The sequence below is a fragment of the Streptopelia decaocto genome, assembly GCF_964273445.1.
Source record: "Streptopelia decaocto genome assembly, chromosome: 2".
In the NCBI taxonomy this organism is placed as follows: domain Eukaryota; kingdom Metazoa; phylum Chordata; class Aves; order Columbiformes; family Columbidae; genus Streptopelia; species Streptopelia decaocto.
In genome coordinates, this window is record NC_138655.1 from 20,204,074 (window position 1) to 20,220,420 (window position 16,347).

General features: G+C 41.2%; 1 protein-coding gene and 1 long non-coding RNA gene across 7 annotated transcripts in view; one reads left to right on the plus strand and one right to left on the minus strand.

Moving 5' to 3' along the window:
• Positions 1-16,089, minus strand: part of OXR1 (oxidation resistance 1) — an 88,898-nt gene extending 72,809 nt beyond the window's left edge. For 5 of the 6 annotated variants that reach the window (XR_014183413.1, XM_082046340.1, XM_082046342.1 and 2 more), the window contains exon 1: positions 8,395-8,620. Coding sequence is in view for 5 of the 6 variants with exons in the window: in XM_082046340.1 (XP_081902466.1) it covers positions 8,395-8,548 (154 nt within the window). In the remaining variant the exon portion in view is untranslated. Of the gene's footprint in view, positions 1-8,394; positions 8,621-15,974 lie in introns of those variants that run through there. The other variant, XM_082046341.1, reaches the window with a different exon arrangement.
• LOC309436818 lies at positions 8,874-10,644 on the plus strand. The gene is made up of 2 exons (XR_014183414.1): positions 8,874-9,770; positions 10,578-10,644. It is a non-coding gene; the product is annotated as an uncharacterized lncRNA (long non-coding RNA).
• Positions 16,090-16,347: the final 258 nt, after the last annotated feature.

A 16,347-nucleotide genomic window follows, 5' to 3' on the forward strand; every position in this document is an offset into this window, starting at 1 on the left:
GTCTAGGATTTAAAAGACTAGAGCTAGGAAGATACAGAAAGCAGTGTTCAAAATGACATCAGACCAATAGTCAGTCTGAATGTTGTATGAGTACATCCAGAAATTTAAGATTAAATAACTGTTGCATAAGAATGTTTACATATGATCATCCACATAACCAGAGAGAAAGACATACTGTTCCAACATATTTATACAAGACAGAAAAAGGGGTTTTAGGAACATTATGTTTTAGGAACATACAGCTTCCAATGAGGCAGCTTTGACCTTAAAATATGTGTTAGTGGCATTATTCAACTGTAATTTGAAGAAAAGCAAAGTTAAATTCCAACATTTATAGGTGAGTTCTACTAACCACCTCTGTATGGCCCTGTGCCACTGAATTGTGGTTGACTGAAGTTATTCCTGTGGCACTGCAAGTTCAAATTGACATGACAAGAGTTACATTTCTCATTTCTTAATATTCCATCTAAGACGAATGGTACACCTTCAGTGTTCTGTTTGCTGATGCTTCCAGCACATCCTTTGTACTTCTGGCAATAAAAGACAGTGAAGAGAACTCAAGATTTGTACTGTGAGTAACAATGCAAAGGTACATGCTAAGAACTCCCTAAGACTATCTTCAAGCTTCACACAGAAACGTATTTTTTTCCTTTACTATTTTTCCTGCATGATAAGCTTAAATTTCAAATAACTTGCAATGTTTCCCAGCTGCTGATCTTCTCCTCATTTCAATGTTAACAGAAATTACAAAGATCACATTTTCCAGAGAAATAAATTGATAAACAAGTACCCTTTGAGATAAAGCAAGAAGGCTAGACAAGTAAATAATTAATACCAATTGTTTTCAATTAATAACTGAGCTTATTATAGTTAAGAAGATGAGAAACATGATTTATCCCCCCTCAATGAGAACTGCAAGTTACGCATTAGATTTACATGCATTTAAGAAAAAGTCAGAGGCGGCAGCCTTGTTAAATGCGTGTCTGGGACACAATTTTTCCACAGTTCTTAAAAAAAACACATAGCACATATGGGGTAAAGATTTTTCAAAACTGAATCACAAGAAAGTAAGGAAAGAAAAGTAGTCGTCCTTTGAAATATTACAGAGGATGTTGTTATTTAGCAGCACATGAAAAAATGAAAGATCAAACAGATGAAACATAGATGTTAACATCTTTATTGTATTAGTTCTGCTCAATAACAATTAGATCTTTATGATCGATTCATAAAGAAACACAAAATATTAAAGTAGGAGATCTTTACATTTCATAAGTCTTGGTGACTTGGGGTTCCTAACAGCAGGGCCTACACCTCAGTAGAGCAACTGTCTCAGTGACCCTTCTCCCCCTTCTCCCCCTTCTGTAGTTAGATATGCTTATGCTAATTACTGGAATATTATTTTCAGTTATCTTCCAGTGTCTTAGGAACCAGAAACAACAAGGCCCTACTACTAGTCTACAAGATGCTAGTAGCCTGCAATTTTCTCACCAAAATGGTAGTTCTTCAGACCAAGGCAGTGTCAAACAATCCTCCTTTAGTCTCCTCTTGCTAAGCAACTGTTACTTATTTTGTGATTCAGTCTTTTCTAGTAAAGTCATGTTCTCAAAACTCTTGATCTTTATCCCTGCTCTCCACATGATTCTTTTGTTCCTATTTTTTTCAAGCAAAACACCAAACTAAATGCAGAGACCTTGTTAATGCTGCATCAATACTGTAAACACATCAAAACAGCTTCTTCCTACAGTACAGATTCAGCACCAACTCAAGTTCATTTTGTGATCCCTCTAACACATACCACCTTTTCTGCTATCCAGTCAGCTGCAGAGCACATAGGAAGAAATAATTAAATGCATTTTTTCAGGATGAAAAACAATTCAATAGAAACATATTTAAGGCAGGCCACTTCTCCAGAAGACTAGAAGACACTAAGTGAGCTCCACACATGACACTCCTGGAATGTGCATCACACAGGCTTTCTTCTAAAAGAACATTTCACATTCAAGGTAAACAGAAATGCTTCACCAAATTTCCAGACTATACCACAATATGTGTTAACAACAGTAAGCTTCCTTACCTGTTATATCTAAAATATGTATGTGTACAGTTTAATATATTAGAGATGACCTGAAATTTCCACCCACTGTACAAGCTCTACAGACCAAATGTATATATTAATGAAAACCTGCAAAAATCATGACTGCTCTACTGAGACAGCAAAGTCAACTTTTCCAGTGATTGTCCTTCTGTTTCAGGTATTTAAGCCTGTTTAGTTGTACATCTTCAAGTCTACCCAAAACCCCATAAGAAATTTGATCATTGTACAGCAATATCAAGTTATCCTTAGACACCTTTAAGAACTTACTTACACTTTGCCTTATCACATTTAAGCCAATGGTACCTAGCCTTTCTACGAGCTTAAAAACAGTCACCTTATCCTAATGATGTAAGCAGACTTGCACACTACAACAGCTCTGCTAACATGCAAACAGACGTACCATGTACATAAAGTTAGACCCAAAGCCTGGGTAAACATCTTGCTGTACAAGTTTATTGCATTAGGTTTGCAGATGACATCAAACTGGGGGGATCAGTCACCGTACCTGAGGGCAGCGTTGCCATTCAGAGGCAGCTGGACAGGCTGGAGGAACAGGCTGGCAGGAACCTTATGAAATTCAACAGGACAACAGTCCTCTAAATGGGAAGGAGAGCCCCTTGTGTTGCACAGGCTGGCACTGCCCAGCCAGGGAGCAGCTCTGGTTAAGAAATCCCGGGGGTCTTGGTAGGCAGGAAGATGGACACAGCCAACAGTGTGCCCCGGCAGCCAGAAGGGCCAACAGCATCCTCAGCTGTATCAACAGGAGCACAGCCAGCAGACACAGCACCAGAGAAGCGGGTATTCGCCTTAACTTGGCATTCACATGGCTTTTGGAATACTGGTTCTAATGTCATCATTCCATTTTCCCCCCTACCCCCAGTCCCTTTCAGTATAAGAAAGGCATTAATAAACGAAAACTATTTTGGTGAAGGGCCACCAAGGTAGTCGGGGGCTATAAGAGGCTATGTGAGCAGAGCTGCTCCAGCCCAAAGAAGAGATGGTTTAGAGGGACTGTAAGAGCTGCCTTCCTTTACCTTCTCAATAACTTCCCCACAGGCGTCAAGATGACAGAGCCAGGCTGTATACAGTGAAGCATAGCGGGAGAATGAAAGACAATAGACATAATGGACAAATAGGAGAGCTTCTGACAGGGTAAAAGGTAAAAATCTAATTGTCTAGAGCAGTTGTGCAGTTTCCATCCTTGGACATTATCAAGGTGCAGCTGGATAAGGCATTGCAAAACCTAGCCTGAAGTCATAGTCTTCTCTACTTTAAGGAGGACTAAATACTCTTGCTTACCATTTGAGTTACCTGTAACTATGACTACTCCAACATCTTTCTGGCAGGCAATGCAGACGCACGAGGCCACCACCAAACCAAGCCAGAGGGAGATTCACACATACAACACAGCAAGGTGCGTTGTTTACTGATGAACAGAAAGTTATTATTCATACATGCAGTAAGTCAAAAGGCAGCTATAAGCATGCAGGATTTTCAATAAAACACAAGCTTCAAAACTGTTCAAACGTAGAAATGGGAATCAACCAGAAAAATTAAGATAAAAATGCAACATGACACATTAAAAAAAAGCAGTGCAGTCAGACACCAAATTACTAGAATAAACCATATTTAGATTATAAACTAACCCAGCAGATGACTGAAACAGATATGAACTGAACTTCAGTAAAATATCCAATATATCAGAATCCTATTCAACAGTAGAAAATGGACTAAGAATATTAAACTATGTCAAAAAATTCACTAAAGGGGAGAGAGAAATAGCAACTAGCAGAATGAAGTGGTATGTTAATGAGCTCCCAATGGACTAGGTTTTAAATAGTTGAACTGCACATCAGCAAAGAAACTCAGAAGCACAATCAACAGCAAAGGCTGGGTAAAAGGACACACAGTGAATCCTGTAGCCCCAAAGCTTGGAGAAAAACAGGGCAAGATGTAGTAGTACAAAGCATAACATTAAGTAAGAGATAATTTAACATCACATACACCCAGGGAACAGTCAAGAATTTCTATACACTAGTAGCGCATAAGTCAGAAGAGATTCTGCATACATTAACATATCACAAGATGATTGAGTCACCAGTCTGATACATTCCAAGATCACATTTGCCACTCATGCCTGTACCAAATGAAGTATTTTCAGACATGAAAGCGAAGCATTAGCATCTCTGTAAAGGCTGCTGGTACATTTCACATGTGCTTCATCCAGAACAGTGTGTACAGGAAAACTTGCAGAACTGTGTTCCTGTGTTTGAAGCCTCTTGTACTTTATCATACACCTGTTAAAATTAATTTCTTAAAAGTGAAGTACTGAATAAGGATGAAGTGAGGAAATAACCTACCTATTCTTATGTCTGCTTTATTCTGAGACAGATTTTTAGAAAGGAAAATGCTAACTTTTACAGCAGAACTTGTCAAGTGTACGGTAACTTGGCCCAGCACTTTATTTTTAATGCACCGCCACTACCTTCACCATAGTACAGAAGACTGAAAGGCCACACAGCTTACCAGATATACTGTATATAGTTATCATACCAATCAAAACTCGAAAACTGATAAGAAAAAAAATGTAAATAAACCCTAGAGGGCACATGGTTCAGAACTGAATAAACAAGTTGCACCTGCAAAAAAACCAACAAAACACTTTCAATAGACAGAAGGTACAACAATTTCCTGGACAGGCTGCTTAAGAGGATTCTCTGAACAAGTTCTGAATGACTGATTTTCATTTCTTTAACTTCTGTACTTAATGACAGGCACACTGCAAGAAGTCAAGAGTGCCTGTGTAGCATATCTTCTCCCTCCACGAAGTGACCACAGACAGAAGTGAAGTGAAAATGTCTAGACGGGCAGAAGCATGAGACTCCCAGTATGGAACTATGTTGTCACAGAACCAAAGTGTTACCTGGAAGAAACCTCTTGAGTACATCTACTCCAGCCTCCAGTTTGAAGCAGTAATATTGTCAACATCAAATTACATCAGCTTAAAACAGTCACCTGTCACATAGATGGGCTATCCTCCTTGTGAATTTTTTTTCTATTGTCCAATTTGAACCTTCCCAAACCAAAACTCATGGCTGCTGCCTCTTCTTTTATAATTTCTTACTACTGCGAAGAGTGTGCCCTTTTAGGTAGATGCTCTGTGATCCTGAACACACTGGCTGGACCCTCTACAGTTTCCCAGCAGCCTCTTTACCACCACCGCACCAAACCAAAGCACCGCCTCCCCAGTGCCACAGGAAAGAAGCAAAAGCATGTCCCTCGCTGGCGGCCACACTCCCCTTTACACAGCTGAGAAAGCAAACAGTATACTGAACTATGAGACATTCTTTCTAGAAATTACCAGCAGACTGTCTTCAGAAGCTCTATTTTAAAGCCCACAAGGCTTTTTTTTTTTTTTTTAAGAAAATAAAAAGAGAATTTTACACTGAAATTTTTGGTAGCACCTTCACTATAGACAGATGCTTTCTCTAAAATTTTTTGTTCTCCTTGCATTTTTATCCTCTACCACAATCATTAAAAGACTAAATACCTTCCTGAAATTATTTCACTGACATGGCTGCTGACACGAGCAATGTAAACTGGTTAAACTGGTTTACAGCCTCCATCACACTACCCAGTCTCCCAATGTCTCCTTTCTTCCTACTAAGAAATACTATAAACTGTTCTGCACGTACCCAAAGTAGTACGTAGGCTCAGAACAGTGATTCAAGGTACGGCATTTGACCAGACTTGCCTCCCTCAACTTGGAAACCTTACAGTACAGCTGTTCAATTGTTTAGGAAGAAAAGCAAGACAACAGTAAACGCAAATTTACTAATATTACATGAATAAAATCGAGATATTTTATTGTAGAAACAAAATTTAAAATAATTACAACTAAATAATGTTGTGGTTTTCCCCAGAAATGTGGAAACGGAGTTTGAGGTATTTATGAAGAATTATTCTTCTAATAAGTAATGTATAGTCACAACTGAACGATGCAAAGAAAGTGAACACTGCAAAGATCCTTCTGAAAGTCCTAAGTGGAAAAAAAAAAAGCTAGAGTAATAGGCAGGCCTGCATCCAGAACACAGCATACAGAGCTTGAACATTTGGAGTAGTTAGAATTTGCCATTAAGGTTTAAGTTAATGTCAGGGGACCCATCTCTAATTAAATGAGAGGTTGGATTTCAACTGAAGTATTGTAATAATTGTTACAGCTTCCACAGCACCCATTACCAGGGCACAGGCGGTTTATGAAAGCCAAGAAAACACATTCCAGAAGAACTCTGCAGTCACGAGAAACTGTTTCTGCCCATAACTGACAGAAACCCCATGAAGACAAAGACAGCATGGGAGGTCCAAGATCCAATTGCCTCACACAGTATGCTTTCTCTAGGTGAGGAAAAACCCGAAGTATGGTTCTGTCAAAGAGGCAAACCAAATTCTATACAAACAGAACCCCACCCTGCATTCCAGAACTGCAGTCACTTTTCATTAACACAAATGTGAAATATTACATTATGAAAGTATCTGAGGAAGAACATTTCCTCCTCAGAGCTAGGGAAAACCCAAAACATTATAATACAATCTAAGTTAATCCTTTGTCCCAAAGAAAGAAGGCAACAATAGGAATAGGGAGCTCCTCCCTCTAAGAAATCACATGTATCACAAGAGATGCTTTACACTAACAGTTGAACGCATGGCCTTGTAACTGATCATAAGACCAGAAATGTCGAAGAGTTCTACTGCCATTTTGCTTCTGCACAACAGTATAAGTAATCTTTGTTAACAAGCCTTTAACAGTTTGTAGAGGATGTATTCAAGGTAATTCATCTCACTGCTGAAACACAGTTGCTGTCTCTTTCCCTGTATGTCTTGGAGTAGAGGGACAACAAATAAAGAAAGAAAGAAAGAGCGGCACTGTCAATATAGCACACAAGGGCACATCATCTGCATCTGGCAGAATACTGTTGCCTTGCCCACTACTGTAAGTACCAGATCTTGTTTCTCTTAATAAAAAACAACTCGTTTACTCTTTCAAAATAACCTAAAGTAACAAACTCAATGGTCTTTAATATTACCTTTCAGTAGAAACCTAACTTCAACCTTATCTACAATGATAAATACGTGATCATCCACTTGGCACAGTGATTCTTGAACCAGAAGAAAAAAAAGGAAAATATTTACTAATCATTGTATACAACTCTTTGGATTTCTAGAAAGCATCTTCACAAACTTCACATGTCTTTTTCTTTCAAAACAATTCTTAGACCATGCCGTTTTTACTAGGCATGTCAGAGTTTGTTTTTAATCTCCAGTCAACAGCATTGCCTCCCAGGAGTCCTTATTGCCTGGTCCTCTTCTACATATAGTGCCTGCGTACATTCGCTGCCCATCCCTCCAGTTTTCATGGTATTTCTTGGCAACCTGAGTACTCACTTGGAATGAGTAAGTTAGAGTACCTATACTTAAGGCCCAACGACATGATCAAGAAAGCCAGTGACAAAAGCAGTTGACAAAAGCAGGTCCCTTAGCCCCAGGCACAGGACAGTCACTGTCTCCAGGCTGACCTGTTTGACCACTGAAATGCAGAGGTACTACTACTACTTACCATGGCCAAACCCACTTCCACAGTACTACTGTCTGTTATTCAGGGGCACAGGAGTGGCAAAAACTACCTTGGAAACAAAGGAGATCTCAAACCAAGGAGCTCCTGTCACTTTCCCTCAGGCTGGTCAACAGAGGTACCAGGAAAGTGAGTTGGTTTGTGGGGGAGGGAGGGGCGGGGTAACAAAAGTAAATGCAGTAGCACTGTCACTGAAATCAGGAAGACGCGCAGCAACAACAAAGTTGTTTTTTCGTTACTACGCCCGTGTCCGGTGCAAGCCCCTCGGGGCGCAGCCTCCGCTCGGGCAGGCGCCCCGGCGGGGCACCCGGGAGCCGTATGCCGGCCGGGACCATGTGCCGGCCCTCCCACGCCCTCCCCTCTTTGTCTTCCACCGCCGCCTCCTCCCCCGGCCACCGCTCAGAGCCGCCCCCGCGCGGCCCGCGGGCAGAGGGGAGCAGCGGCTGCGGGACCCCGCGCTCGGGGAGCCCGGAGGGCACCAAGGGGCCCGCGGGCCGCGCCCCGCCGGGGAAGGGACCCTCTCGCCCTCCTGCTGGCGCTTCCGCGGAGCTCGCCCCCCTCCAGGGAGGCTCGGGGGGAGTGAGAAACCCACCCTGGCACCCAGGGCAGCCCCTGACCGGCCGCTGCCCCTGCCTCCCCCCGCAACCTCCGGCCCCTTCCCCGCCGGTACCTGGCGCCTGCTCGGTGGGGCCCGGCTCCCCGCGGCACCGGACGTCCTGGAAGCGGACCTGGCGGAGGCCGCCGGGCACAACCCCCCAGAGGCGGCTGGCGGTGCCGCGCAGGAGGCGGCCGCCCTTGCCGGTGAAGGCGGTGAGGTAGTCCATGGCGGGGGCGCTAACGGCCGGGGGGCCCCATGGCCGGGCCGGACACGCAGCTCCGCGCGGCCCCGCTCCACAACTTGTGCAAACTTTGGCGCTCGGCCCCGCCTCCATTTAAAGGGGCCGCGGCGCCGCCGCCGGCGCTGGGCGCGACCCGGGGCCGTGCGGGTACTGGGCCGGGGCAGCCGGAGCCGCGGTGCCCGCGGCCGCTGCCTCCACAGGTGGGGCCGGGCCGGGCCGGGCGGGAGCCGGGGCAGCCCGCGGTGCGGGGTTGTGCGGGCGCAGGAACAGCGTCTCCTCAGCGGGACGCTCGTCCCGCAGCTGCCGCCCCGCCCGCATCTTCCGAGGCTCCTTGGTTTTTGCACAGAACCGCGGAGGAGGGGAAGCGGCCCCAATCCACTGTCTGCGGCGGGAAGATGGCCCGTCCGCTGCCGGAGAGGGCTGAGGGGTGCAGGCCAGGAGGAGGAGCGGGGGACATCTCGGTTTCCTCAGCGCCCGTGACCAGGACACTCGGGACGTCGCTTTCCTGGGGTCCCAGGGAGGCTCAGGGGCACCCGTGTGAACTCACCCGCAGTCTGGGGTTCTAGCTGTGTTCTGTGAAAGCTCACTGCTTTACGATTATGTGCTTCAAAGCCTTCTGTTGACTTTTAGCTTTAATGTCTCAGTTTCCCTTTACTAAAAAGCATGAAAATTAAGAATCAAGGAAATCTCATACTTTTACATCTCACAGTCATGGATATTAAGATGTTTTACCATGGCCACAGTTAAACAAGGCCAGCTTGTGGCTTTGCTGTTCTGCTTTTGGTCCCTCACACTCGCACTTTGCCACCGCCCCTGCTGTGCTAGCCCAGCCGTGTCCTCCTGTCCTCCTGCCAGTGTCTGCCAACATCCACACCTGCTCAGCCTTTGAACTCACTACGTCACTTAGTCTTCCAGCAGAACTTACTAGGTGTATACATGTTTCTTTTTGAAACAGACATTTGATTTGTAGTGTTCATTTGTACCCTCCCATTCTTCGTCCTCAGATTTCCTGGAACTTCCAAGGTTTGAAGAAATAAACCCAGTTAGAACCTGACCCAATATTTTAACAGAGAAAGAAATATCTAAGGCATTGAATCTCATTATAAAGATCTGCCTTACGATGTGCATTCTGCACGTATTGAGGCTGGAAGAACAGACGTATCATTATATTTACTACCTGTACTGTAGACCTGAAGAACGCAGAACTGTAAGCTAATGTGCTTATATTCTAGCCAGACTGTGTTGCAATTACATGCTGCATCTAGCTGCAAATGAAAGCATTGTTTTATAAAAAATGCTCTTGTTGAGCCAAATCTATTGTGTACATGCAGAACAGAGGAACAAAATGCTGAGCTATCTCAACTCCTATTCACTTGTAGCAGCTGCTCAATTAAATCAGAGTTTAACGTCAGCAATTTGGAGTGCTGATTCCTGAGGGTTACTTGATGTAAACAGTACACTCAAATCAACCTTTCTACTACTTAAATCAGTTCCTGCTCAGGAGATAATGATGTTCAAAACTTTTTTTTTTTTTTTTTTTTTCAAATAAAGCTTTTTCACTGAAACAGAATAAGAAATTTTCAGCAGAATTAGCTTTCCCTTCCCCCAAAATCTGCCAGTAGAAATGGATGTGTAATCTGTCTGTTTCAGGACTAATGAATAAATCAGGAACTGCAGAGTCACTGCATGGTCTAAGTACCACTGGATGTTTAGTATATAAACTATTCTGCCTACCAGATTTATCTTGCCCTAAACACTGTAATTAGTTTTCATTTCATTACAGTGTTTCTGCTGTAAACAAGTTATGGTTCGTCTTTTACCCTGTTGATTCTATTTCAGGAAAATTCACCCATGTCTTTGTACCAGGTGTGAGTTTAAAACTCTGGTGCTCAGCACTTTCAAAACTTTGAGCTGGGTTGTCCACCAGTATTCTAGCCACATATGCATCTCTGTTACTATATTGATTTCCTCTGTGGTTTGAAATAGTTCTTTTTTTTTTTTTCCCTCTTCCAAGCCCATATTATCTAGCATTTATCATCATATTGCAGTGACACAGGCTACAGATTCAGACTCAGCTGATTCGACATTTTGATGAAGTATTCAAGGTAAACATTTTGATAACTATGAATTTGTTACATTTTAAGCTGCTTTAAGCTGCCTTGTTCACAAATAGTCTCACTGAAGTATAAAGTGATCACCTATTACTGCAATGTGATTTTCATAGTATTGAAAATCATTGCCCATACACAAAAGCATCTGTTTGGCAATGTTTTTACTTAGGAAGAACAAATTCTTCAACTGAATTGTCTTAACTATAGAAACAAGATTTAGGTATCTGTGCTCATAAAAAGTAAGAGTATTCTTTAAGATACGTGCCATTAATTGACTACTGATAACATTTTAAGGCATCAAGGTAACAGTATTATTATGTAATTATTACATTGTGAAGAATATAGTCACACACTACTGCAGTAGGCATCTTCAACACTAACATCCAGTAGTATTATACTATTATGAGCTTTAAGATGCTGTTTCTACTCAGTTGTGCCACAACTACGATAGCAAGATTTTTGACAATATCTCTGGTGTGAAAACTGACCAGGATTAATCCTATGTCATTTACAAAATCTCGTATACTGGGGTTTAAAATTATAGCCCACTTTTCCATCCAAAAAGCTTTGCAGCATTCCTCAACTATTTAATTGGTAGAAGCAACGCAACACACTACATACATGAGCAATGTGTGTCCCTTTTGCCGTAAAACTACAACAAATATACATATGTTCTACAATATTTGTAATAATTGCTTACACTTACATTGATCTTGAACACCTTTACAGAAACTTGATCATACTGACTTTATGTCCTCAGTGTCTACAAACAACCAGGATTTTGCTGATGGGAGCCAATAAGTTTGTATTTGATCTCTGAATATGCAACAATGATCTCTCCTGGGTTTATTTTCTGGCCTGTGGTATCAGTGCAGGAAGCGTATCTCTGTAACTCAACCACTTAAAACTGGCCCTCCAAAAGAAGGAGCTGGTCCTACCTGCTCTTAATTGCTTGTGCCTGTTCCTGTGCTACCAGTGTAAGCACAAGCATTCGTCAGGTCAATGAACTGTGCAGTAAGGCTGCTCTGTTTAAAAGTATCTTTTAGTGTAGTCAAAACTAACTAAACATATTTATTTTTTGTGGGGTTAATATTACCCTCAGTTAGATCTCCAGATCTGTTTGAGTTGTGTGTAAACACCTGTGGAAGCACAAGTTGCAGAGCAACAGAAGAGCAGAAGTGACTGGGAGAGAGGAAAGGGAGGGAGGCAGTTGCCGTCCAGCCTCTGTATCCAGTGTCCCATAGCTCAAAGTGATAGTGAAACCGTGGCACAACTGGAGATGCCTTCATATCGGTACTGCACACAAAACCACCCCCAGTAGCTACAGAAATGTCTGACAGAATATGTTTGCATTTATGGTGCTACACTTAATAAAACATTCTGCTAAACTGTTGCTGTACATAAAGGCACAGCCTGGTCTTGTAGCTAGATCCCAAAGGCCCAAAGCAGAGCAGGCAGTGAGCTGCTCGAGCTGCATCCTGAAAGAATTGCTGGTGTAGGGAAGAGAAAACAGGGGTCAGTTTTGGTTGAATAGAGAAGGACACAATGAGGAAAGGTTATTTCCAAAGTCTCCTTTCAAAGGAGGAAAAATAATAAGAACACAGCAAGTGTTTGCTGGTATTAAACCATGATAAAGTGCTAGTGACCTATTATTTCTTTGGGAACAGATTTGTTGCTTGTGAAAAAAAGTGCAAATTGCAGCAACTAATCCAGGCAAAACACCAGCGGATGCTGTGTGCAAGCTGCCTTAGGCCTTTGCCAGTCCCCCATGCCTGGTGTACAGGATAAGCAGGCAGAAGTACACTAGGCCATAACACAAAACTCCTATTTTATATTGTCAGAAACAAGGTTTGTATGTGTTCTTCAAGGCACAAATCTTGATGTCAGTCATTTGGCAGTTGGTCAGTGTTCATTTGTATATGTATAACCTATACACAAGTATATAATGTTGACAGTTTGAACCAAATGCCTTGTTTGAATTTCCTTACTCATTGTGGAGCCACCGACTCTCATGTGATGGTATGAGGATGCTGTATGCCCTGGTTAAGTATTTTAAATTACCATGGCTGGTCAAGATCCTACAATTTAAGTAGTTGCAAAACCTATAATGAGTAGCTAAAACAGGGATTTGAATTAGAACATGCATAAAAGCCTATCCTCTCTCTTAATTTTTAATGAAACCTATTTTTAGTAATGTAAAATAATTCAGATTTTTTTTCTAGTGAAAAAGCTAACTCTTAAGACACTGAAAACCAGACTGCACTCTGTTTCCAATGCTGTTTCAGTAAAAATTAAATACAATGCAGAATGCACATGCAGTCCCTGAAGGAGGGACTGGAACTGAGGTATGCAGAACTCCCACATTCTCAGGTATATTTCCCTATGAACCTACTAATTTGAATGATGACGTACGGAAATACAGAGTTCTAGGAAGTTAAAACCGTTGCGCAAATCTGTTTTTATGATTAAGAAGGTCCCAATGGATCCAAAGGGCAATTCAGTGAGAACTGGGAGAAGTTGAAAAGAGATAACCAGCAGGTGACACGAAGTAAGTGGGTGTGTTTAAAGCAGGTTCTTTACAGAGACCTGTGGGTTTGGCGTGTCTGTGCATACAGGTTTCACAACACCACATCCTCTTTTCAGATTAGACACTCAGCAAGAAGGAAGCTTTGATCTGCATACTCAAACATGGCAAACCTGGAATTTCAGACTTCAGCAGGTACGGATATAATTCTGTTTTTCCTAACAAGCTCCCTTTAAGGCTATAATGAAAAGAAGGCCAGTCTCCACCTTGAGCATTGATGCTGTTCCCTGTTCAGCAGAAAATGTCACACTGAAGGGACAAGACAGAATAAACATGGCAAAAAAGAGAATCTGGCGGTCCTTAGTTCTGGACTGGCATATTTCAAGTAGAGGTTATGTTTTGTATCTGATTATTCTTGAAGTAACACCAAAAAAGGCAGGAAGCCATTACAGCATCTCTTGTAAGGGAGTTGCTTTCTCAGTAGAAAACGGAATCAATCTCCTACTTTATCAGTATTTCAAATCTGGCTCAATACATCTTTCATTTCCCTTTATAGAAGCTGTATAAAATAAAGGTACCACAACTAGACATCAGGTTTCCCCAGGCTGAGGAGAATATTTGGATGTTGGACACCTCAGCCTCCCCCTACAACGCATTTAAGCATCAAAACATGCAGTCCTAAGCACTATTCCTTAGGTTGAATTTCATAATATTTAAGCACCGTAATATTCACTGTGTTTAGTTTTTGTCTCTCAAATCTAAAAAGTTTCAAGAGGACAAGTCATTCCTGTCAGATGCCTCTGCAACATCTGACCTGTTTGTGCTTTGTTCTGATACAGGTTGTAGTTACACAAATGGTATGTGTTTTGTTTGTTAGGTTGGTATCTAACCTAATCCAAGTCAGACTAGGTATACTTAGGACAGCCCAACAAGTCCTTCTCACCTCTGAAGAGAAAGCAATTTTTGCTTTTCTAGCAAGATTTCGAAAATCTTAATACCATACTTTAAATTAGATAGTAGAGATAGAAACACCATACAAGTAAAATGTGCAATCAAATCTAGGACATTACTGAAATAGCAAAAAAAAAAATGTTACTTGATTTATAGCTCTTATTTCCCAAAGTATAGTATTTATGCTTAGATGTTGAAATGGTCCATTCTACAGTAACATATAATGCCAGTATTTGTTAGAATATCAAAGATATCAACACAGATGTTTTCAAATATGGCCTTGAGGACAAATGCATATCATACTGGGACTTGTCTATGTTTACAGCAGAACTTCAGTTTCAACTGCAGTTACACAGCTCTATATACAACCTTATCATATAAACATGAAATGACCTCCAGGTCTTCAATTTATACTTATTTGGTCCATAGTGGCTTATTATAAACAGAACATTCTGTCCTGTTCAGGGAATTTGGACCCTGAGGGATATGCATGCATGTGCATACATATACAAACACCTGTGCAGGTTAAGGATGCTCACTAGGTATAATATTAGCTGAACAAAGTTAATTTTCAGTAGATACAGATGTATCCCTGTCTTTGTGTCATCATCTCATTGACATTTTGTTCCTTCATCATGTGTTTTGAAACTGAATGTGGAAAACACTGAGAGTATAATTGATGACTCTCTATTATTTACTACCTAATCCCATCCTCCACAGAGCCATAAATTATGCAAATGATAAATAATTGCCTATGAAAGGTGATCAGAAAATTGATTATTCATCAGGTATTTGAATCTTAGGCAGACAGTTTTAATTATTTTTGTTTTTCTTTTTGCAGTATATCTGTAACTACTCTTAACATTCATTAAATGCTTATCATGTTGCTAGCGTACTATATCCTTGTAAGGACGTTGGCTGATACTTGTTCAGAAACAATAGAACCAGATTCTAATTCACAAAAGACCTTTTTACATTGTTGGATGGGTTCATAATAAAATAGAATGTACCTCATGGAGGACAGAGTTGTTAAAGTTCAGTTCTGTTTCCAGCATTTCTGAAGACTAAGCAAACATAACACAACTGAGATTTTAAATCAAAGCATTGATTCAGATCATTAACACAAAAACCACCTTCTTTGTGATCAGTATCTTGCCACCCCATGACCAGCTGTATTCCTCATATTTATAGCCAGATCCACAGACATTAGAAAGCCACAGTCCTCTCTTGGGGGAAAAGTTTGCATTAATAACCACTGAAGTGATTCTATATAATGAACAGGTTCTGTCTTAAGACATACTCGACTGCTTGTCACATGCTCCCATAACATTCATTTGGCACCAGATCAGTTTCCAATTCAGAAACCATCATGGCTTTTAGTTATAGGTGATGAGTTTTAGTTGCAGCCTTTAGACATGAAGATGTCTAAGATACAAGGATCCTTTTAATGGATCTGAACAAAATGATTCTTCTCAGACGCCTGAAAAAGCAGACTCAGGAACAGCTGATGAGCAGCGACATAATGCCAGCTCTAAGTAGGAATGCCATCTGAACTACAGTGATATTTTTTAGATAAAGGGGTCAAAAATAATCAGTTTATCAGGAGCCACAATAAGGCTAATGCCAACAGCTGATCCCTCTGGTTGCAATTTTGTTCTTGTAGTAACAATTATTGATTTTCTATTTTAATTGCTCCTGCTTAAACAGTGCACTCTAGGATTACAGATTAGTTAAAAAAAAAGAGTGAATTCTGTTCCATTCTTTTCTACCTGTTTTTTGTAGTTGTTTTCCATAAGCAAAGTGTATGAAAGCATTTTGTACATACCTTTTCCTGAGCCATCTAAATCTGTGCAGGACATTCCTGAAATTTTCTTTTTAATGAAAACCAAGGAGTATGTTGATCTTACTAAAAGGAAGTTCTGCTTTTTCTTTCTTGTTAAATCTTGCTTCTTAAGGAACATCTGGTCTCTCCTTCCCTCCCCCACTGGCACCACATCACAAGCATTTCCCTGATTCATTTGCTCCCATAATATCATGTAAAAGACCTGTGGATAGTTACTCACTCTGTCCTTTTGGGGGTAATTAGTACAGTTTATCCTCCAAAATCAAATACATTACTTCTAGCTAGCTCAATCATTTGAAGGCTGTCCATTACTGTATTATCTCTGAATTAAGAAACTGTATCCCATACACATTAG